This window comes from Anolis sagrei, chromosome 1 (genome assembly GCF_037176765.1).
Source record: "Anolis sagrei isolate rAnoSag1 chromosome 1, rAnoSag1.mat, whole genome shotgun sequence".
Classification (NCBI taxonomy): Eukaryota; Metazoa; Chordata; class Lepidosauria; order Squamata; family Dactyloidae; genus Anolis; species Anolis sagrei.
The window spans coordinates 144,769,306-144,793,492 of NC_090021.1; the positions used below are offsets into that span (position 1 = coordinate 144,769,306).

The 24,187-nt window shown below is 40.0% G+C and overlaps 1 protein-coding gene across 1 annotated transcript in view; it reads left to right on the top strand.

Annotated features, from left to right (window-relative positions):
- The window catches only part of JAG1 (jagged canonical Notch ligand 1), a 57,766-nt gene extending 35,998 nt beyond the window's left edge, over positions 1-21,768 (top strand). The window contains exons 6-26 of the mRNA XM_060785901.2: positions 1,203-1,333; positions 1,589-1,708; positions 2,512-2,625; positions 4,224-4,337; positions 5,817-5,930; positions 6,626-6,672; positions 8,049-8,222; positions 8,633-8,786; positions 9,259-9,423; positions 10,997-11,110; positions 12,562-12,675; positions 13,282-13,395; positions 13,509-13,625; positions 14,560-14,587; positions 15,027-15,112; positions 17,151-17,264; positions 17,737-17,846; positions 17,935-18,171; positions 18,828-18,959; positions 19,529-19,679; positions 21,230-21,768. Coding sequence (XP_060641884.2) covers positions 1,203-1,333; positions 1,589-1,708; positions 2,512-2,625; positions 4,224-4,337; positions 5,817-5,930; positions 6,626-6,672; positions 8,049-8,222; positions 8,633-8,786; positions 9,259-9,423; positions 10,997-11,110; positions 12,562-12,675; positions 13,282-13,395; positions 13,509-13,625; positions 14,560-14,587; positions 15,027-15,112; positions 17,151-17,264; positions 17,737-17,846; positions 17,935-18,171; positions 18,828-18,959; positions 19,529-19,679; positions 21,230-21,687 — 2,908 coding nt within the window. The 3' untranslated portion in view covers positions 21,688-21,768. The remainder of the gene's footprint in view (positions 1-1,202; positions 1,334-1,588; positions 1,709-2,511; positions 2,626-4,223; positions 4,338-5,816; positions 5,931-6,625; positions 6,673-8,048; positions 8,223-8,632; positions 8,787-9,258; positions 9,424-10,996; positions 11,111-12,561; positions 12,676-13,281; positions 13,396-13,508; positions 13,626-14,559; positions 14,588-15,026; positions 15,113-17,150; positions 17,265-17,736; positions 17,847-17,934; positions 18,172-18,827; positions 18,960-19,528; positions 19,680-21,229) is intronic.
- The last annotated feature ends 2,419 nt before the right edge of the window (positions 21,769-24,187 follow it).

Sequence of the window (24,187 nt, forward strand, 5' to 3'; positions counted from 1 at the left end):
CCCTATCGCTTTTCCCATGACAAGGATTTGCCGGGCAGGGGAGTGCTTTGAAAGTCAAAAGCCCTACTGACTTGGATGGGAAAGGTTTATTTTGATAAGTTAGGGGCAGCTTAGGGAGTAATTGCTGCTGATCGCTTCTTCCCAGGTCTCACTAATGAAATGCACTTTCAGTTCACCCATGATTTCATGCTTCAAACTTTTTCACTATTTTTCCCTCTTTGAAATATTATTGAACTTTCAAACCGAATGGCGGTGTCGTATCATGAAATATATTCCAACTGGAGAGTTCTCTTTATTGCCTCATGTTTGTTTTGTGTATGGGGAGGGGGGAGGCAGTCTGGGAGCTTGGTTTTGTTTAGTTTCTAGATAATGGATTACTTTTGCCTGCTCTGTTATTATATCAAATTGGTTTCTTGCAGCAAAATAATATTTTAGCAGGAAGACATAAGCTCTTGAGCCAAACTCTAGATAAAAACATCTTGGATACGGATTTGCTGTGCTCAACTATATCTAGAGGAGAACATTGCATTTTTTTAAAAAAATAACCAATTTTGTAATATATTTGCAGCTAAATGTGATACACATGGAAATAGTCACATCATTTTAGCGGTCCTGTTACTGCTGCCACATATTATTATCTCTTTTGAGGAAGAAGCTACCACCTTTTTCCCCCTAATATACAATACCTATTGTGCAAAAGAAGAAAACAAGAAAGCAATTCAACACTGTGCAAAGGTGCTGTGTCAGGAAAGCTCTAGTTAGCTCCGACTTGGGTTGTTTGTCTTTTTGCTAAAGTGTCTCTAGATCCTTAAATTCATGACGATCCCTAGGGAATTGTTCTTCCTCCTGACACATTTTCTCCCTTCACCATTTTTTTTAAATAATCCATTTGTCAAAGCCCAGAGATTGATCTATAGTGCACACCCACTCACTCTCCCCCTGCCTCCATTTGTATGCGATTCAGAATAGCCTCACAGTGTCTTCAGTGGCACCACACTGGGCCTCCCAGAACAGTTATTCTTTTGTGAAAAGCCTGCCTTTAGAGACCTTGGTTAAAACTGTTTGTTTATAAGGAACCACCAAAATAGCCCTTGAAAGAATGATCTTTAAATGGAAAATAAAAGTAGGGATTTGTAACCCTTGTCTGTATCAAGAAAGAGAGAAATAATTGCAAGCTCTCCCCCCCCCCCTTTCTTTTGAAGGTGTCAGTATGGATGGCGAGGCCAGTACTGTGACAAATGCATTCCACATCCCGGCTGTGTCCATGGCACTTGCAATGAACCGTGGCAGTGCCTCTGTGAAACCAACTGGGGTGGCCAGTTCTGCAATAAAGGTATGTCTGAAACCAACAGGGAGCCACGTGTGAAACATTAAATGCTGCTAAGCCTGATGATGGTTGGGGACTATGGGTCAAAGATGTCCTGAGAAACAATCTCACTCCTCTATATTTTGGCTTTGCTTCTCGGTCTGGGATGCAAGTCCACGAGTGTGTCATTCAGCATTCTGTGTGTTGTATATTCTGTCAAGAGCATTAAATATATGCAAGATAACTCTTATTAATTCTTGGACTTGTGGTCCTCCATTGCAGATCTCAACTATTGTGGCACCCACCCTCCATGTCTGAATGGAGGTACCTGCAGCAACACTGGTCCTGACAAATATCAGTGCTCCTGCCCTGAGGGTTACTCAGGGCAAAATTGTGAAATTGGTAAGAAATGCAAATGGCAGTTTTATCTTTGGGTATGGGTTTAGGTTGCAGGTTGCATGCTAAATAGAACATGATTGAGGGACAAGTGATAGAACAAATACATATTTCCAAACATAGATGATGATGTATGGCTCTCCAAATGTTGGACTGCATTTTCCATCATTAGTCCCCATCATCCATGCTGTATATACTGCACTTGACATGGGTGCTGTCCAATAACATCTGAAGGGTGCATTAGGCATGATCACTTCCAATTGATGAAAATTGCTATCCAGAAAAATCTGTTGGGAGGTCACATTTTTCCCACCATGTTGCAGCAGCTGCTTGTTTATGACTGAATTATTGTTGCATCTGCCCAATGCATTTTGGAAAAGGAAGACAACCTATTCCTGAGGGTGAGGGCTGAATTATATGTCTGTTACAAGTGGGAGAATGAATAATTTTGATTCCATCAATGTGTCTTCCATATTTAGTGTCAACAAATGGCTAGTGGCTTTATGATTGATTGAAATTTCTAGAAAGTTGTTGTGCTGTTGGAGATGAGTAGGAAGCATGGTGACACTTGTCATGAAGTAGGTATGAAGTGGCTGTTGAAAAACTAGCTGATGATCTGTTGATCAGGCGGCTTAACAGTCTCTTCCAGCCCCACCTCTTCTTACACACGGTTTTCACATTTAGCTAGTGGATGATTTACATGCTTTAGAATCAAACGAAGGCTGGGAATCTCAATGGAGTGACAAAGAAGGTGGTCACTCATAGTGCTGTCCTTGGCTGAGCTAAAGAGCGTTCTGTTCTCACTGCAGCTGAACATGCCTGCCTTTCGGATCCTTGCCACAATGGAGGAACCTGCCTTGAAACCTCTACAGGATTTGAGTGTGTCTGTGCATCAGGCTGGGCAGCGCCAACATGCACACTTAGTAAGTTTGAATTTCCAACTTAATGCAACTTTAAATCTTATCAAATGAAACTGCATGCTTTTTGAGAGCTGTGTGGATTTTCAGTTGGCTCTTCGTTGTGGTTTTTGCTTGATTTTCTAAGAAGTTATTCATTGACTACCAGGGGGGGAAAACAGTACTACTTTCAGCTCTTGGTTTGCTGGGTATCCTAATATCTTTAGAATCTTAGTATGCTACACATACTAGTTGGCACTATATTTCGGTAAAGTCTCAACTCCTCAGACTTGTATAATTTATTTTTAAAGTGAGCTCTGCACATCAGTATGTTTGTCTATAAAGTTGCTGTAGAAGTGAAAACTGGCTTGGAGAAGACATGCCATGGGTTGGGACCATTTGGCATTTTTGGTGTCTGTTTAAAAGATCTCTCAGTTGCATTTGTATGGGGGTCTTGTGGGGCCCAAATGTTAAATGGAGGCTAGAGGCAGCCACTTGGAGGTCCTTGTGATGACCACTAAACAGAACTTTGCCTACTTTTAAAGATTTGGAAGGGGCAAAGGAAAGATGGGAAGCAAAGTAGCAAAACATTTTCCAAATCTGATTCAGGATGTGCTAAAATGTAGAATTCACAGTTGGCTATTTCTGTTGGCTTCCTTGTTATAATTCTCCCTTTCCCCAAGTCAAAAAATCCAATGGCAAGGCCTTCATTGTAATCCTAATTCTGAGGTCTGCTGCTTCCTATAGATACCATTCAACAGCCTTGATAAGTTTTTGGATGGTAAACAGTGATAGCATGATCTTGTTGAAGACTGTTTCCCCTGTTTCTGTTTTGAATTAAGCCCAAATTTGAACAGGTAGTTGTCTTGAGGTTGTGGTCTGAAATAAGTTTAAAAAATGGCTTTGTGAATATAGTACAACTTCCATATCCACCAGAGCAGTATATGTAGTTTCATTTATCCTCCTTTGACAATATATGTCCCCTTCAATGATGTGAAGGCATTTTCTAGGTCCCCCAGCATGGCTCTGTTATATTCTCAAGCCAGAAGTTATTTTATTCAGAAGGGTTCACTATTCTCTATGATTTTTTGTATCCACACAATGGCTAGTAATATATCTCCTGTGGATATGAGGGACATATTTTTATGAATGGGTACTTTTCAATGTCACCCTTTATGAACTAGCCACTTCACTTTTAGAGGCAGAGTTTGTAAAATGTTGTATTTTTTTACTACAATTCCCAGAATTTTTCCTATCACTAGCCATGCTGTCTAGACTGTATTGGCAAATGTAGTGCAAAAAAATTAAACATTCCAGATTCTTACATTGGAGCAATGTAAAGGTGCCCATTTTGGTGTCTCCCAAAGTTGGTTCTATTCTGAAAGTTTTATCTTTGTGAACATTCCGTTGCTTGGAAGTTTTTAAAATATCAAATTGATGTCAGAAGCATCCAGAACAATGATCAGGGACTCGAGGGATGAACTAAAAACTGCATGTCACCACTTGATACAGAAGTTGGATCTATTTTTCTAGATACAGGGTGGCCCTTGACAAAGATGTCTATAGCTGCTTAACATGACTACCAAATGCTGCTTTCTGATCTGAAGCTCAATCTCTCTCTGTAGATATTGATGACTGTTCTCCAAATCCCTGTGGCCATGGAGGGACTTGCCAGGATCTAGTAGATGGGTTTAAGTGTATTTGCCCAACTCAGTGGACTGGCAAAACATGCCAGATAGGTAAGCGTTAATTGTAGTGTCTTTGCATGTGTCTTCTAAGATGCCTGTCAACTTATGGTGAGCCCATGAATTTTGCAAGAATATGTTATACAACATATATTCAGAGGTGGTTTTATCAGTTCCTTCATCAGAAATATAGCCTACAACACCACCTGGTATTAATTGGTGCTCATCCAAGTATTTGCTAGAGTTGACCCTGCTTAGCTTCCAAGTTCTAGTATTTAATGGTATTAAGGTGATGTACGGAACAGACACATAAACCACTGGAGAAAGCCTTTTCTTTAGAGATGAGTGTAAATGTTTAATTGTGAAGAATATTCCTGTTCAATTCAAAAGGTCAGCTGTAACCTGCCCAATCATGTTGACTGGGTACCTCTAGGTTAAGTCCAAAACAACTGGAGGACCAAAGATCGAGACCAATTGACCTGTAGGACTTCTAGATTTTTGTTCCTGGGGACAAGTTGTTATCTCCAGGAAAGCCACTTCACTTGCTGGTTCATGGCCATAGTTACAGCTTTCCATAAGCTATGTCTGTAGTACTTGTGTTATGCTAGTGGTTATTAGATTTTCTCTTCCTCCATTGCCTTCATAAAGCAGCTCTCAGAAGGTGGCGATGATGTCTGTATTTGGGGCTAGGTCACATGATCTGACCAAACTTGTGTGCTTGGGATGCTTTGTGCAGAGCAAACTTGGAAGCTATGAGCCCTTGGCTCTTGTGGGAGAGAAGCAATGATCTGCAGATCTGGGAGTGTTCTTTCTTTGCCTTGAAAACATAAAGAGGAGGGAGGCTTCCCACAAACTGTTTGCGGCACAGAAGCATTGCTTATAGCACTATTTTGCCCCTGACTTGTAGCATGGGAAATGACTCCTTTTGAAGTCTGAAGCCGCTTAATTTATCTTCACAGGATCTGTGGCGATTAGGCTGCCTAAGCTGAATCCTGACATTTCTTCCCAAACCACGGTGTACGTCTGTGGCCTCTCCCACCTCCATTCCCCTCCCTTTCAGTTTTGTGGGAAAGTCGCTCCATCTCTCCAGTCACATTAACTCCTTCAGACTGGAGAATTCACAGCTGCATTCCACACTGTGGATGATCTCATGGAGAATGAGCCGTCTACATTCTTAGTTCAACATATTAATCCCAGTTGCTCCACCACTTTGGCATTCTCCACCTCACTCTCCCCTTTTTGCTTCCACTCATTTACCCATCATTTTTTCCTGTGTTTTTTAAAATTACGTTGTTCCTAATTAATGAAACAGTAATGAGGAGAATCAGAAGGTGCTTCAGCATCTTGAACACTGCCTGTTTCTTTGGTTGTTTTCCTTTTAAAGGTCTTGCCAGTCCTTTACTGTAAACTTTAAGAATCCATTTGTCTTTAATGAACCTAATTCTGTTTACTATGCAAACACAAGGAAGGGTGTGTTTTCCCCTCTTACTGTATCTCCCACTTAACATTGCATGATTCACCTTCTCATTTCAGATGCAAATGAATGTGAAGGGAAACCTTGTCTTAATGCTAATTCCTGCAGGAATCTAATTGGAAGCTATTATTGTGACTGCATTGCTGGCTGGACTGGCCAGAATTGTGATATAAGTAAGTGCTTATGGAAGTGCTGTGTGGGTAGCAATAGCTCAGAAACAATAGGGGAACATGCATCCCCCCTCCCAAGAGTTGTTAGATTCAGCTTTCATCAAGCCCACATTGTGGATTCCATCTCTCATCATCCCCAACATGGCAAATGGCCAGAGATGATTGGAGTTGGAGCCAACAATACCAAGAGTGCTTTGTGATCTTCCCCACCCCCTGATATGCAGCATAAATAATACATTTTTCATATGTCCTCTTGGACTTCTAAAGGTAAAAAAGTCACCCTATGTTCCAAACAGTGAATTTGAAACTGTGCTTAACAGTGAATATGAAGCTTGGCAATATCCCGCAGAAGGTGGTGGTGGGGAAACTGCAGCTGATGTTTTTAGAAAGGGAGTAGCCGTTCTGGCATGAATAAGAGGCAGCTTTATCAAACCCATTAGTCCGCAACATAGCTATATTCAGATAAGGTGACTTGAAACAATGATGTGAAGTTTCAACTTAACTTTACTGGAAGAATTGCTGAAGGTTCCCACCCATTATAATATCCTTATCGGGAGGAAAGCATGCAGGAAGCTTGACAAAGGGTTTATCTAGCTAGTTCTGCGGAGACACTTGGATTCTTTCACTTGGATTTCAATGTGTATTGCCTTCTGCAGGCTGGGCTTAACTCACTGTATGTGATTTTATTTTAATTGCAGATATTGATGACTGTATTGGACAATGTCAAAATGGAGGGACTTGCAGAGTAAGTAATTTTTAATTGTGGGGTGTGGCTTCATTACCAAGTATTTAATAGAATGTTGCAGATCTTGGGAAAGTTCCTCTTGTTTAGACTACCACTGTCAAACTTTTACTACCTGGAGGAATCTGGGAATTATTGTTCAAAAAAGTAAAGTTTTGAAGCAATTTTTGAGAACAAATATTCCAGCAAAATTTGGATGGGTAGCTATATATTCGTTGGGTGTGACTTTCAGTTAGCTCAGTCTGTTTCTGCAATAATTTCCTATTTTTAAATCTCAGAAAATCTTCATTCAAATTATTTGTGTTTTCTATTATCGTACTTCTGATCATTGCAAAATAACAAATAAGAAAGAGTCCCAACTTCAGGAGGTTCGGACCATGCCAGTTCCAATTTCCAAAAAAAATATAATTCTGAAAAAAAAGCCAAATCGGAAGGGATGCAAAGCTGTTTGCTCCATTTGCCCTACTCTTAAGACAAAACCTGCTATCCCCAAAGCACCCCAGATAAATTTCTGTCCAGAAGCTTCCTTTTAAAATCTCCAGAGTATGAGATTTCAGAAGCTAACTGTATTACTAAATTACTTCCATTCATAGCTTTTTTTTTTCTCCTCCCTGACGGACATATTTCCTTATCGCTTGATAAAATGAACAATTACTCTCTTCCCATTCCCACCACACTTGTCTACTTTAATATCATTACTTCATTCTTGGTGTCGACACATTGAGTTACCTCCCAAGTGTATAATGAGAGTTAACAGTGCTCTTCCTTGCATGGTCATTGGAGGGTTTTAAAAGCACTCTGCACTGTAAAATAAAACGTTATATTGTATACACTTGTGCATGTCCACAGAGCAGAAAGGCCCCTGTTTGTCTCTTTGCCGTTTACTCATCAAGTGTTTCTTTTTGGAAATAATATGCAACCAGTCTTCCATATTTATATTGTTATGTATTTTATATTGTTATGTACCCACATGTTTTATGTAATTATGATGTTATTGTTTGCGTTTTCAGTTGTGTCTTGGTTTTTCTTTATTGTAATTGTTGTTCGGGCTTGGCCTCATGTAAGCCGCTCCGAGTCCCCATTGGAGAGATGGTGGCGGGGTATAAATAAAGATTATTATTATTATCATTATGGTTTTGACTTTTGTGGATTTGTTTGTTCATGGATTTAATTAAAATGTTCTCTCTAAGAATCTCCAGGTCCTCCAGCACAATTCTTTGCTCAGCTTCCAGCAGAAGTTGGTCATATTTGTGCTGGACATTTTTGTCTCACTTCTTCTCCATTTTACTTGTATGTAAAAAAAGCTTCAGATGTGTTGACAGCTCTGAACAGACTTGACCTGAGCTTGTTATCTTCACACCCTCTTTTTCCCCATTCAGGACTTGGTTAATGGTTATCGCTGTGTCTGCCCACCTGGCTATGCCGGGGATCACTGCGAGGGAGACATCAATGAATGTGCAAGCAACCCTTGTTTGAATGGGGGTCATTGCCAAGATGAAATCAATGGATTCCAATGTCTCTGCCCTGTGGGATTCTCAGGAAATGTCTGTCAGGTAAGGGCTATGAAATGCACACTCCAGATAAAAGCACCTTAAGTTTCACAGGATTGTGTGCTGAATATCTATGCCCAGCAAACTGTATTTTGGAGATAGATAGATAGATAGATAGATAGATAGACAGACATTGTCTCTGATTGGAGGAATCCCTAGCCTCTGAATGGTTTACTTATTTAAATACCGTAAATCAAAGCTCTTCTTGGTGCTTGATATGGTTTTTAAAAGTTGGCAATTGTTGCATTAAGTGTGTTGTACTCGAGCAATAGAGGCAGCAGATTAAAAGTAAAACGGTCAGATTCCATAGTGTTTCCTGCCTGTAGCACTGGGATGAGTGATAATAACCTCTTTGTCTTAAGACTGACTCTCTTTTCTCTCTTCCTCTTTGCTCACTACCTCGCTGCTTGCAGTTGGACATAGATTATTGTGAACCCAATCCTTGCCAGAATGGGGCCCAGTGCTTCAATTACGAGAATGATTATTTCTGTAGCAACTGTCCTGAAGATTATGAAGGAAAGAACTGCTCTCACCTCAAAGATCACTGCCGTTCGACTCCTTGTGAAGGTATGTCCACATTGGGCAGTCTGCCATGCCATTTGGCAGCAATGTTTAGTCAAGGTGGATTTGGTGAATGTGAAGGCTAGAGCCCATGGTTTGGACTTAACTTAGATCTGGGGAAGACCATTCCATGAAACCACAAGGAATTGTTGTCATTCAGTGTGGACAATACCTAGCTATGTGGGCCTATGGTCTGAATCCTGTCTTTCCAGATACCATGTTACTAGCTCTGGTACAGATGTTTAAGTGTTGGGCTACAATTCTGGAGAACAGGGTTTGAATCTTCACTTGGCCATGAAACTCACTAGGGCAAATCACAATCTTTCAGCCTCAGAGGGAGGCAAGGGCAACCTCCCTCTGAACAGATCTGACCAGAAAAGTGTTGTTTTAATGATAGGGAAAAGAATTTGCAGCAAGTTGGGTAGGGTAACTCATAATCACGGAAGGAGTCTCAATGGACATCTTCTTTCTTCTGCAGTCATTGACAGCTGCACTGTAGCAGTGGCTTCCAACAGCACCCCGGAAGGAGTTCGCTACATCTCTTCCAATGTTTGTGGCCCACATGGCAAGTGCAAGAGCCAAGCAGGGGGCAAATTTACTTGTGAATGTAATAAAGGCTTCACGGGCACCTACTGTCATGAAAGTAAGGTTTGAAGATTTCTCCCCACTGTTATCTCTCACTTTCATTTAGACTTGATTTTATAGCAGCCTGTGTAAATAGTTTGGAAAAAATAGCCCTTGGAAACAAGGGGTTGATTCTAATGCACAATGAACATTTTGCACTTTGATTTCAGCTCTGTCCTTCCTCCTTGAGCTTTCTTGGTCTCACGGAAACTCATTTTAAAAGGCCCCTGCCCTTAAACATGCAACCATTTATAAATTGTAATTTCCACATGGTATTATGTACAGAGGATCTTGGGGTAGCATCTAGCAAATTGACATTGAGGTGTGGATGGGTGGTTATGACCTACCATTAAGAGTTTAAAAGAAAAAGATATTAAAAGTTTGCTGGTTTTTATTAGCCTCGCCCTCCTACTTTATCACCTTCCAAGGAATGGCTTAGTAATATGCATGTTTTACACAGAAAAAGAGTTGGATTAATGTCCTGGCATCTGTAGTACAAAAGGTCCCAGGAAGCAATGCTAGGAAGAGGCTAGGCTTGAGAACCTGGAGAGCTGGTTGGAGTAGGCAGGACTGGGCAAGAGGAGGGACTATTCTTTCTTTTAGAAAGAAATAAAATATGCGTATACATACATACTTAAAGTATTTATATATCACCTCCCAAGCCCACAAGGGCTCCCGTCAGGATGTACACAACTAAAAGAATGCAGAGATTACAACTTGAAAAACAAATTAAAATGCTCTTTAAAGACTTCTAAAACATTATTAAAAATAATTTTACAATTAAAATAGAATGGTTTCAAATACCAAATGCCATGTAGAACAATACCTTTTTCGCGGTCTATCAAAAGCTGAAGACGGATGAAGTCTATACATTATCTTTGCATACGTACATACATACAGTACATACATATGAGTTTATGGAGATAGAAAGTTTGAGGGGGACAGACGCCCTTTCCACACAGCTGAATAAAATCCCACTTTACCTGTTTTGATTTGGAATATATGGTAGTGTGGACTCAGATAACCCATTTCAAAGCAGATATTGTGGAATTATGTGGCTGTTTGGAAAGGCCTAGTGAGATTACATGATACTACATACTTGCATCCTGTACAAGGAGAAAGGTGGTACATAAGCAAAATAAATAGAATACCTTGACCCTTATGACCTTTATTGAGAAAACACAACTACTTTTGCCTCTAGCAGCAACCTCTGAATTCCCCTCTGAGACTGTGCAAATTCCATAGCTGCCTCTGTTTATCTGTCCATTCTAGCTAACATCACCATTCTAGCTAACATCACCAGAGCGGACGGAAACTGAAACACTGGGCGCTTCATTAATATAATTTGGTGTTTCCTGTCAGTTTGCTTAAATGATTTCAATATTATGGTTCTGCCTGCTTTATTTGACTACAAATAGATATATCTCTTATCTGAAATTTATAACTGAAGTCTGGGAAACTAGTGCCCATGCTGGGTGGGAAGCTCTGGATGCTTTAGTACCCAAAAGGGACCTTTTCTATATTTGATTTTAGCATAAAAGTTCCCCTCTCCAACTGGTTTTAATTTTTTTAATTTATTCCTTTGTTTTCAGACATCAACGACTGTGAGAGTAACCCATGTAAAAATGGTGGCACATGCATTGATGGCATCAACTCTTACAAATGCATCTGCAACGATGGATGGGAGGGCACTTTCTGTGAAGCAAGTAAGTAGAGTCCTTCATCTCCGTTGAATGAAATGGATGTTGGGAACATACACAACAAGAAAGGGCGAGACTTTGCTGTTCTTAGAAGCTTTGGCAATTGATTTCCTTGTAGAAGCTGAGGCATGTTTCCCCAAAAGAGGCAGATCTCTTTATTTCTTTACTGATCACTGCTGTAAGGGTTTGGCAAATGCAAATATACGCTCTTGCTTACTTATTGACACCAGCACACACCACTATTGTAACTTGATGTAGTTGCCACAAAGGCACATTGCAGGCAGAAGAGGGATGGCAGCTACTCTGGGCCATCACTGGTTCATCATTCTCTCCAACTCTGATGTTAGCTTCTCAGCTCAGGAAGAAGCATTACCTCAAGGCTTCACAAAAGAGAAGATGACATGATAGCACTGTTAAATTATTTAAAGGGATGTTATATTGAGGTCAGAACAAGCTTATTTTCTGCTGCTCCAGAGACTAAGACATATTGCAGAGGAGTCAATCTACAAGAAGAAAGATTCTACCTAAACACTAGGAAGAACCTCCCAAAGACAGTTTGACAGTGGAGTATGCTGCCCTGGAATGTGGTAGATCTCCCCCTTTGGATGTTTTTAAACAGAGGCTGGATGACCATTCATCAGGAGTGCTTTGATTGTGTATTCCCTACATGGAAGGGAGTTGGACTGGGTGGCCTTTGTGGTCTCTCCATAGTTTATGATTCTGTGAAAACAGTGGAGGGACCGAGCAACTGGTCCCTCTCTTTGCCCTTGCGAAGCTTTGCAGTTAAACCACCCCCTCTTTCACATTGTTGTTCTTGCAAGCCATCCAGAGTTAAGAAGGAATTAACGCTGGAGCCCTAGAGAAGGCTGGTGAATACTGGTTTCTGCCACTTCTTGACTCAGCACCTCTGTTGCCCTGTCTCCTTTCCTTCAACCCAACAAGGAGGCATGAGCTTTGTTTAACCTGCCCAGTAGTGGCTTCCCAATGCAGCCCCTTTTGAGCTGGCTGTTTGTGTGCCAGAATCTTCAACAACATTTTTGATGGGAAAGGATATCTGAATGGGATAATGCTGTTTTAATTTTGAGACAGTATACCAAATCTAAAAAGCAAAATCTTTCATTCTGGGGAAAAAAATCTGAATTTTTCAATGTAGAATGAAACAGAAGAGAGTTTGAATAGCTAGCCTTTGGCTGGAAATTGTATAATTATGTAAGAAGGCTGAGTTTGCTTTTAGCTTAAGTGGTGCATTTGTTTGAAAGGGACTGGAGTGATATTTGTACAGATTTTCAGAATAAACATGATATACTCAGCGGTGACATCCAGATTTTCAAGTATTTAATCCATGCTTTGGTCTGGAGGCCAGAGAGAAAGAAGGATCCTGGAGGTAGACAAGGCAGATTTCATGGCTTTTGCAAATGTTGGTTTTTGAACTTGCTTTCCTCTTCTGTTACTCCCAGATATTAATGACTGCAGTAAAAACCCTTGCCACAATGGCGGGACATGTCGAGACTTGGTCAACGATTTCTTCTGTGAATGTAAAAATGGCTGGAAAGGAAAAACTTGCCACTCACGTGAGTGTTTTTATTGCAAGCTTGTTACCCCTAATTTGCACCATCCCTCAAAGCCAGTAGTAGTAGTAATAATAATAATAATAATAACAATAATAATAATAATGCATTTTATTTATACCCTGCCCCCTTTCCCTGAAGGGACTCAGGGCAGCTTCCAGCAATCAAACAAATACAGAAAACAATATGGCAATAAGTAGTATACAACAGCAGAAGTAGCTAGTTCAGTGAAATAATTTGACAAGTTCAGAAGGCATGGAAGTATCCTTTCTGTAATGCAAGTCCTTTCTCACCGATTGATGCAAATTTTATTTTAAATGACATGTAATTGTATATAGCATTGATAGGTTGCATGAGTAAATAAATTGGAGTGGGGGTGTTAGAGTAGGGAATAGCGGGAGGGCATTTTAGGCAATCCAGTGCTCATCTGTACAGCACATTTCAGTCACCCTTTGGAGGTACCCAACCAAAAATGTAGTAATTCTCAGAAAAATAGATGTATCTTTTTTGCTGGACATCTGATTGGTTCTAGACCACTTTCAATAGGGCAGTGAGTTTCCTTATTATGAATCCTAGTTCTCAATTGTTTGCTTTTTCACTTTCTCACAGGTGACAGCCAGTGTGATGAAGCCACATGCAATAATGGAGGGACTTGTTATGATGAGGGTGATGCCTTCAAGTGTATGTGTCCAGCAGGGTGGGAAGGAGCCACTTGCAATATAGGTATGTATGTTTATGTAAGTGTGTGAGAAAGAGTGAGAGACCTCATCTCGCTATGTTTTCAGATATTTGTCTTTTGGGGAACTTATCTGGAAATTGTTTGTTTTCTGTTACAGCAAGAAACAGCAGTTGCCTACCAAACCCCTGTCACAATGGTGGGACTTGTGTGGTCAGTGGAGATTCTTTTACATGTGTTTGCAAAGAGGGCTGGGAAGGACCGACTTGCACTCAGAGTAAGTTTTCTCTCTCTCTCTTCTCTCTAACCAAAATATTTCTGAAGGGGTGGTTGATGAGAAAACCAACTCATCGGGTTGCCCTTGGGGTTTTGAGATTGAAACCAGAAGGGGAAATCTATTTGATGTGTGGGGCTTTAGCATCACCTGAATCATTTAGCTTTAATGACATTGTAGGATGGAGTTCTGACCTGGGCATGAGAAAGTTGCAAATGAGATAAGTGGAGACAGATGTCCGCTTGTTCCCACTACTGCTGCTTTTCCCCATATGGGTTTGTACTGCTTGTTTGCAAGCAGCTGCCACCCAGTTCTGATTCTTGTTCACTTTGCTTCCTCTGCCTGTGTATGTGAAGTTAGAAGTAGGGGAATTGTGGGCTTGTGGCTATTTATTCATTTAGGTTTTTTTGTTTTTGCAGACTCCACATTCACCAACCTCGACTTAGTGCAAAAGTCACATATTTATACTCTAAAAATTCTGATAATTCATTTTTGAGTGCTAGGATTCAGCTCAATCTTTTCAAGCAACACACCGCTATCCATTGTCTGGTGCTTTCTTCACTTCAGCCTTATCATTACCGGGTGTGGGGTGAGGGGTTGGTTGTTTTTGTTCATGTGAGAGGAATTCAGAGCCAGAAATATTTAGCGGTGTAGTGCAAATTGTCCAGTGATCACCTGCGTGATCCAGTTATAGCTTCTGATTAATTTGTGTTAACCAGTGCAGTTCAAATTTGTTGGAAGGAGTAGTTCGAATTAAAAACTATAGAAATCCAAAGTATGAAATATTGCCATGAGTTGTTGATTGGATTAGACGAGGTGTCTTATCAACCTTTCTAGTTAAGCTCTCTGCTGAAAATCCTTGCCACCCTCTTGATAATTGTTTGCTTTACTTTCAAAAAAGGTCTTCTAATTTTATACCTCTCTGATCTTTTTGCAGATACAAATGATTGCAGCCCACACCCTTGGTAAGCAATAGGACCTGGCAGCAAGTTGAGCTTTTATTTGCGTATACCTCATTAATCATTACTTAGAAGGGCATTGCAGTATGATTTTTGAGAGCAGAGGCTAGAATAAAAGGGTGGGGGTGAATTATATTCTCTCTCCCTCCTGAGTCCTTAAGTGTCTTCCCATCAGCTCTTCCTTGGTTTCAGGTTTTTTCTTCAGTTTATCTTTAGCCCACTAACAAACAACTTAATTGAACTACTAAACACTTTTCTACTTTGCTTAGCTGGCAGCATCTCAAAGTAGTTATTACAGCTAGTGGAATTAATGTTGTGTATAGTAGATGCTGTGGCTGCTATTTAGCATTTGCTAAGAACTTGATCAGGTTGATATTTATGCTTTGGTTTGAGAATGTAAGACCCTAAAATGAAGCTCTCTTCCTCATCTTTTCATCCCATGCAGCTATAACAGTGGAACATGTGTAGATGGAGACAATTGGTATCGTTGTGAGTGTGCTCCAGGATTTGCAGGTCCTGACTGCAGGATAAGTACGTGTTTTCAATCCTTTGGTTTATCCTGCAACTGATTCTTATGGTTTTATGATGTGTTGTTAAATTATAAATTGTGAGGTGGTTTCTTTGTGTCATCTGGCCAAAAACTGCAGTGGATTTTCCTTGGTAATGTCTTCTAGATGAAACAAAAGGCCAATCTTGTCTACATTATATTCACACGGTGGCCAGAGAGGTGGCTATGTGAAACCCTACAAACTGGACATTGGTGTAGTGGCACCCTTCAGTTCATGTTGTTCAACAGATGAAATGCAGTTGTGGACTGCCTCTCACACTGGAGAGAGCATAGAGCCATATTTGGCTAACCCCAAAGACTTTATCTGTATTAGTATCCGTCAATGCAGAGAACTCTGTAGAGCAGTGGTTCTCAACCTGGGGTCCCCAGATGTTTTTGCCCTTCAACTCCCAGAAATCCTAAAAGCTAGTAAACTGGCTGGGATTTCTGGGAGTTGTAGGCCAAAAACATCTGGGGACCCCAGGTTGAGAACCATTGCTAGAGTTTCTCATGTAGGTTTCCCTGAGATAGTATTTTTCCTCGAGACTGCACTATAGATTTTGCAAGAAATGGTAATTGCTGGGGGTGGGAATGACTCTATATATACAGGCAGTCCCCAGGTTCTGAGCAAGATAGGTTCTGTAGATTTGTTCTTAAGTTGAATTTGCATGTCAGAATAGGTACAATTTTAAGTGTACCTATTCTGACATACCATGGTGGTGCAATGGGTCAAACCCTTGTGCTGGCTGAACTGCTGCCCTGAAAGTCGGTGGTTCAAATCCACAAAATGGGGTGAGCTCCTGTCTGTTGACTCCAGCTTCCCATGTGGGGACATGAGAGAAGCCTCCCACAGGATCGTAAAACATCCAGGTGTCCCCTGGGCAATGTCCAGGCAGACAGCCAATTCTCTCACATCGGAATAATTTGAAGTTTCTCAAGTTGCTTCTGACATGATTAAAAAATACATGAAATCCCAGTCATTGTTTTTAAAAAGTTTTGGATAGCATGAGGAAGGATTAACTGCCCTATAACATATTGATTGCTGCCTGTGACCCTGTTCAGAAAATTTCACTTCACTCTCTGTCTCTATGACAATTGGATTTTGATAATTTTGGGTTGGGAAACAAGGATTGGTGGTAAAGCTTTAGTGGCATCACCTGTTCCCCATGATAACTCTTTTAGGAGTGAATATCCCTTCCAAGGGGCAGATTTCTCCCACTCATCCCTGTTTTTCACTAAAAGTCATAGAAAGCCATATGCTTGTACCTTGGGGACTGACTGTGTATGTGTATATATTTGTATGTGTGTAAATATAATACATTTTTATATAGGTTCCCCGAGGCCTTATTATTTCAAGGGTTCAAACAGTGAGAAAAATTGTTATAGCGTACTCTCCCATTGTTATAGCTTTGTTAGGTGATATTTGGCATTACATTTTAAGTCCTATGGATTTCACTGGGATTCAGATGACTCAGCTGTCCAATAAGAAGTCATAGGAAGAGGGACTTTGAGACGATCATTTTGCTTCTTTCTTTAGCATGGAGATGCACAAAAGAAAGCATGCTTTCATTAATAATTGTTTTTGCCCTGAGAACCTGAGGTGGTCCATATACTTCTCTGTAATTAGTATTTAATTAGAAGTAAGAGGTTTGCACTGCTTACTTCTTTTAAAAAAGTGTTCTGACAATGAACATTGTATTGGTAGTAAAAATCAGATGTGGATGCTATATTGAAAAGTTATATGTGTTGAAGGGGAAACACTTAACTGAGTAGTACAGAAAAGACTAGGTGTAAGTAGGGCCTAGGCTTACTTTCCAGTATCTATACCAAAAATTCTCCATAAGAAAATCCAAATAGATGGTTTTGAGTCCACAGCTTGGGAATTGATTTTCTCACCTCTTTAATTTGAATAAAGTTCTCAACTTCAGATCTTGTTTCTGAATATATCTCTGCAGTCCATAATAACAATGATCTGGTGTTTTCCCCCACCCTCTCTGTCTTCTTGTCCTTATCCCACTTCAGATATCAATGAATGTCAGTCTTCTCCTTGTGCTTTCGGAGCCACATGTGTTGATGAAATCAATGGATACCGTTGCATCTGTCCAGCTGGTCGCAGTGGACCAACATGCCAAGAAGGTAGTCCAAGACAGAATCAATGGCACGATGGAATTAGATATAACATGAAGCATTTTGTTACATTTCTATCTGACACAGCAGTATAGAAATATGCCCTGTCTCTGGCACTTTTAACTGGCAATAGGATTAATAACAAATAAATCAACCAAACAGTAGACACCAGAAGAAGTCAGCAACACTTGAACTGACATTTCCCATGTTTCTCCATATTCATAGGCTGCTCTCCAGCCTGCAGGGAGATTCTTTCTAATAATGTTTATATATTTGACACATTGGCCTGAATTTCACTGGTCAATCTTAATTAGAATAGACTCTATCAGTTATTGAATGCTGACTCAACATGTAGACAAATCCCACTGAATCTTTGGGTCTACACTACATAAGACTTGCATTTAGGCCAATGATCCAGTTCATATCATTTTGACTTGTATATGTTTGCATGAATTTGTACCTTATCTTCTTTGTCTTTTAGTTTCAGGAAGATCTTGTGTTGCCAGTGGGCATCTAATTCCAGACGGATCCAAGTGGGATGACGAATGTAATGCCTGTCAATGTGTGAATGGAAAGGTCACCTGTTCTAAGGTACTGCCCTGTCATTCTTATGTAACTTGTTCTTCTTCCTTTTTCATGCAAAAGGCCAGTCACTAATGGAGTGTTCGATATTCCTTAGGTCTGGTGTGGCCCGAAGCCGTGCCTGATAAGTGGCAAAGGTCATGGTGAATGTCCTGCAGGCCACACCTGTCATCCTGTTAAAGATGACCATTGCTTTGTCCGTCCCTGTGACAACATTGGTGAATGCTGGCCTTCGAATCAACAGCCAATGAAAACAACATGCAATTTGGACTCTTATTATCAGGACAATTGTGCTAATATCACTTTCACCTTTAACAAAGAGATGATGACCCCGGTACGTAAACCTTCCCCTAAATTTACAAAGAACAGCCAAACAATTCAACATGAAAGGTCACTTTACTGGAAACTCTGTATTATAATCTGAAATTATGTCAATAGTATAAAAGAACCAGTAAAATATTTGTATCTCTGCAATGTGTACTTTTTTCTCTGTAGTTTGGGCGGTAGGCTCTGGACCCCGAACTATCACACTGTATTCTTGTGCTAGCTCTTTGGTGTTGTTTTGGGTAAAGGGATGCAATTTGTCCAAGGCTCTTGTTTAGGAAACTGGGTTTTCCCCTAGCCGAACTCTCAGCTTAATTGTCTCAGGACTATTTCATACACTGCATTTTTAATAAAACATTGTCTCATATTTAATGAGAATGTTACAAAGGTGTTTATGAGGACATGTCACATAGAGATGATACTTCTTGGGGCACTTCTTGAGTTTCATCTTCCTGATTTACACTTGCTGAACTTAGTTTTGCTACCTTCCCTGCTGAAGGGCAAGTTTGTGGCCAGTGTAGCTGGTCTTGTAAGGCAGAGACAAGATGCCGTGTATGATTGCAGCTAGGTACAACTGGCGGTGAAAAATACACAGGTGATTCATAGTCTTCCTAAATCCTTCCCTGTCCCGCAGTCTCACCATCTGTGCATGTGCTTTTCCTCCAGGGCCTTACTACTGAGCATATCTGTAGTGAGCTGAGGAACCTAAGTATCTTGAAGAACGTCTCCGTTGAATATTCCATCTACATCACCTGTGAACCATCACACTTGGCAAACAATGAAATTCACGTTGCAATTGTAAGTTTGGGGTCTGGCTTTGGAAATGACTAGATTTGTTACTGTTGCACATCTAGGCCAGCTCTGGATTTAATTTGGGTTTAGGTCAGCAGTTTGCAGGATCCTTCCATTTTCCTTCTCACCTGCAGCCATAAGATGCTATCATTTCTGGCAATACCAGTGGAGTCACATTCACAATTTCCTCATAATTCCTTTCTTTTCCTTGGTACTGATTGCCTTGCATTCCTTTACAAAACTTGGTAATTTTTTTATTTACCCATTAGCCATCTTTTGTGCATATTAATTTAAATGATTTATTGAATGAGTTATTTAATTAGTACTGACAGTTGTCTTAAATTGTGTGATGCACTTGAAGTTGATCTTAGAAAATGGAAAGCGTGATTAAGTGAATGTCTAGTGCTGTTGGCACTAGACATTGACTTGTTACCTTTCCAGCATGTGCGTGTTGCTAGATGCCGGTATTTTCCCATGTTCAGGGTTTGCGCCAAGTGTTCTGTATTCTTCTGGACTGCCTTTACTTTGCAATCAACTCGGGTCGTCTCTAATATGCAGCCATGCTTTTCTCCTAGTCTGCTGAAGATATCCAGGAAGAAGAAAACCCAATAAAAGAAATAACGGATAAAATAATTGATCTGGTGAGCAAGCGTGATGGGAACAATACTCTAATTGCTGCAGTTGCAGAAGTCCGGGTACAGCAACGGCCAATTATAAACAAAACAGGCAAGTCTTCAGAACAAGTGCATTACGTGAGGGTATTCTCTTCTCATGTTATAAACAATACCAAACTAAAGTCTCTTTTTGTCTAGAAAAAAACCTATCTTTACTCATTGCTGTTCATCCATGCTTCCAAATATAAGAAAGTCCCCATTTAAGTTTTAATGGAAACAGCTTGAAATGACTGTATTATATTTCCAGGCTACCAAACGTGCTGTGCATTGGCTTAGGCCTAGTGGAAATTGCCCTTGCAGAAAACTCTGGAATTGAGTCAAAGCTCTGAGGAGCTTTGATGCATTATTTTTCTGCCCTCATGGCCAAGACTTGAAATTTACCGATTTCCTCGCCTTCCACAAATGTCATGCCTTCCTGAGGGCAGAGGTGCTGATAATGTGGATGGTTTCTATTTCCTTAGTTCGAGGGCATGCTAAGAAGAGCTTTGCTTCCCCCAGAATACAAAATGGGGCACATCAATAGCTCTTAAGGAGAAAGTTCAACATTAGAAGCTGAGGATGTGGAGCCAATTATCTTTAGGTCAGGAAAAACCCTTCAGGTTTGTAATTTCATGCTGTCAATCCTGAATCACTTACGGTGAGAAAAAGTGAGATTTCCTTGACTTTCAGGCTTTTTAAAAAAACTAGTAAGTTTTCTATTCATCTTTGTAGACTTGTTTAACTGGTTATCTGCAGTTATTGGATGGTCTACAAACATGATAAAATATACAAACTGTCATTTTGTCAAACCCTTGTTTGTTTAATAATAATAATAATAATAATAATAATAATAATAATAACAACAATTTATTTATACCCCGCTACCATCTCCCCAAGGGACTCGGTGCGGCTTACATGAAGCCGAGCCCAAAATGCAACAAGACAAGCAATAAGAATAACAATACAAGCAATTTAAAACAATAAAACAATATATTGTCGAAGGCTTTTGTGGCTGGAATCACTAGGTTCTTGTAGGTTTTTTCGGGCTATAGGGCCATGTTCTAGAGGCCTTTCTCCTGATGTTTCGCCTGCATCTATGGCAAGCATCCTCAGAGGTAGTGAGGATGCTTGCCATAGATGCAGGCGAAACGTCAGGAGAAATGCCTCTAGAAGATGGCCCTATAGCCTGAAAAAAACCTACAAGAACCTAATAAAACAATAACACAAACATTATCAATAGGACAACACACTTTAAAGTCTATGGGTTGCCAAATGCAATTAAAATTAAAAATTAAAAAATAATGCTGGACATGGGCGAAAAAAAGTGATGAGGCAGTTTGTGGGAACATACGAGCAGACCTAAAACAATAAAAAGTGATTTGGAGGACAAAGTGCTATGGGATCATTATTCTGGGAAGGCACACTGGAACAACCATGTCTTCAAGCTCCTCTTAAAGACTGCCAGAGTTGGGGCATGCCTGATGTCCTTAGGAAGTGAGTTCTAGAGCCGAGGGGCCACCTCTTTTTAAAGCTAAAAGAGGTATTTGTGTTACATAAACGCAAGCACTCAGGATGCCTCAAAGGACTTTTGTGGTGCTAATGCATGTCCAATTTCCCTTCCAGATTTCTTGGTTCCTTTACTGAGCTCTGTTTTGACGGTGGCTTGGATCTGCTGCCTGGTCACGGCTTTCTACTGGTGCATTCGGAAGCGCCGAAAGCAAAGCAGCCATACCCACACCGGCTCGGATGACAACACTACCAACAATGTGCGGGAGCAGCTGAACCAGATCAAGAACCCTATAGAGAAACATGGCGCCAACGCCGTCCCAATCAAAGACTATGAAAACAAAAACTCAAAGATTGCCAAAATAAGGACACACAACTCCGAGGTGGAGGAAGACGACATGGACAAGCACCAGCAAAAAACCCGATTTGCCAAGCAGGCAACGTACACGCTAGTAGACAGAGACGAAAAGCCACCCAACGGCACACCAACAAAACACCCAAACTGGACAAACAAACAAGACAACCGGGACTTAGAAAGCGCACAAAGCTTAAACCGAATGGAATACATTGTATAGCAGACCGCAGGTGCTGCTGTGCAGGGCCTTTACCTACCCATTCAAGGCAACTCGGAGCTTGTAGTTCTTAAAAAAGGTTGTGTAATATTTTGAGTCTAAGGCTATTATTTGCTTAGAATCCCTGTGTTAATTTAAGTTTTGACAAGCTGGCTTACACTGGCAGTGATAGTTGCTGTGGTTGGCTGGACTACCAAGTGCTGCATTTCACATCTATGCAAAACTAGTCAAAAGTGCCCCTGTGTCAATTCAGCTGCAGCTGATGCATCCTGGAGAGTTTTCATAAAGTTTCTTATAGTCTTTTATTTAGCTCTTTTCTGTAGCCAAAAAAAAGTCCTTCATCCCCCGCCTTTTTTCCTCCACCGTTTTGTTTCTCAAGATGACACAATTTATAGTCTTAGGAAAAATACATTTTATTTATTTATTGAATTGAATTAGAGTTCTTTTGTATATTGGTTTTATGATGACGTACAACTAGTTCTGTATTTGAAAGTGCCTTTGCAGCTCAGAACCACAGCAACTATCGAAAAAGTTTATTATTTATTTTTTTATTGTAATTTTTTTTTGTTTGGGGAGGGATGGGTGGGACGGGGGGGCGTTCTTGTCAGCGATTGCTGGTAAAAAAATGAAGAATTGAGAGGAAAATGTGTCAAAAGTAGAAGTTTGTATAGTTATGTAAATAATTCTTTTTTTATTAATCACTGTGTATATTTGATTTATTAACTTAATAATCAAGAGCCTTAAATATCATTCCTTTTTTATTTATATATATGTGTTTAGAGTTGAAGGTTTTTTTCATAGCATTGTAAGCTTAATGGTTTCTTTACATTTTTTGACTATTTTTCCTTGTGTTTTTATTTCATTGTTACATGTTGCCTACATGCCAAAATTTAAGGTGTTCTGAAAAATCTGATTTTTTTTTTAATGTAACACGATAGGAAAGGCTTTCAGCCGAGTCTTTGATGCTGGCTTTTTGTACAATGTCAAGTGTGTTGTCTCCTTTTTTTTCCCTTTGAAAACACCTTCCATAGTATCACTTTAAGACTATTTGTTAAGTACCAGCTGAGGCAGTTTAGAAATTAGGTTAGATTTTTTTTTCCTGGCTGCTTTAGAAATGGGGTTGGGGGGAAGGACAGGATGATAGACAGATTATCTGCTTCCGAGCAGTTTATGGGAACACAAAGAAGTTATAACTTTCTGTAGATGAAATGTGGATGTGAGTGGTTGCATGTAATTAAAAATACTGAATTAGTATATGAAGTTGGAAGCACCAAAATCTTACTTTGTAAATTCTTGATTTTTTTCTCTCCCCACCACGACTAGGTAATGCTGAACCATTTCTTGATTTGATTTCTTTTCTTTGTAATCTACTGTATGTAGAAAGTATTCTGATAAGCTAGTTGCTGAATACTTGAACAGTAGAATGTCCAGTAAGATCACTGTGTAGATTTGCCATAGATTCCACTGCCCGCCTTAAATAAAAAAAGTGAGGAAATCAAAGTGCTATTACAAAAAAATTGGAATTAAAAAAAGGGTTTCAGACATTGTAATCTCAATGGTTGACCACCAAGATCATGAGGATATCTTGTACGGTAATATTAGTGTTACATGAACATGAAAATACATCACTGATGTGTTATTCCTGGCAATAAATCTTGAAAAATATTTATTAAATTTTTTTTTGTATAAAAAAGTGTGAAAGTCAAGCTTCATTTGAGATGCTTCCAAGTTGAGTGTCATTTTTGGTAACATTAGCCTAGAAGGGAAAAAACAAAACAGTCCATGGACAATATCAACACTATTATGAGGACTTCATCAGAAACTACTGTCATGAAACAACTCACATGTTGACGGGTATTTACACTGTGATAAGCTTTGGTGGGTCACATATATCTTAAAATTTGTGCTACCTCCACAAATCTAGACTAGGAGCTACTTGGGCTGGAAACATGTTTGATTTTGGTATTTACAAATGAAGTCAGTGAAATTTTCTCAGCTGTCTTAATTTGAATTTCACAGGTGCACTACCCCCCTCACTACAGCAAAAGTAGAGAGCCTATTACATTTCAATGCAATTGAAAATCAGTGCTTAGTTATTATTAAACTTTATTTGTAACCCGCTAGTGTCTCCCGAAGGACTCGATGTGGCTTACAAAGGCCAAGGCCTCAACACAACATTGTAACTATGATTAACTTTTAGTTAAATCTCTACCACACTCGAAACTTATAGAATAGTCCCATTTCTTTCCTAATGGCCTTTGTCCTGGTTTTCTTAAGCCTGAGGACTATTTATATCATGCTGTTTTTCCCATCCTGTGACATAAGGTGGCTGCCACAGAAAAACTAAGCACCAACCAGTCTAGCTTTGCTGTAGCAAATTCACTGCATCATGTGGTTCCAAGGCAGAATAGAGGGTGGCATGATGTCCATGAATCTAGACACTATACTCCTATTTAGCCTACATAAATAGGAGCATAGTGTCTAGATCCAGGAAAGCCATGCC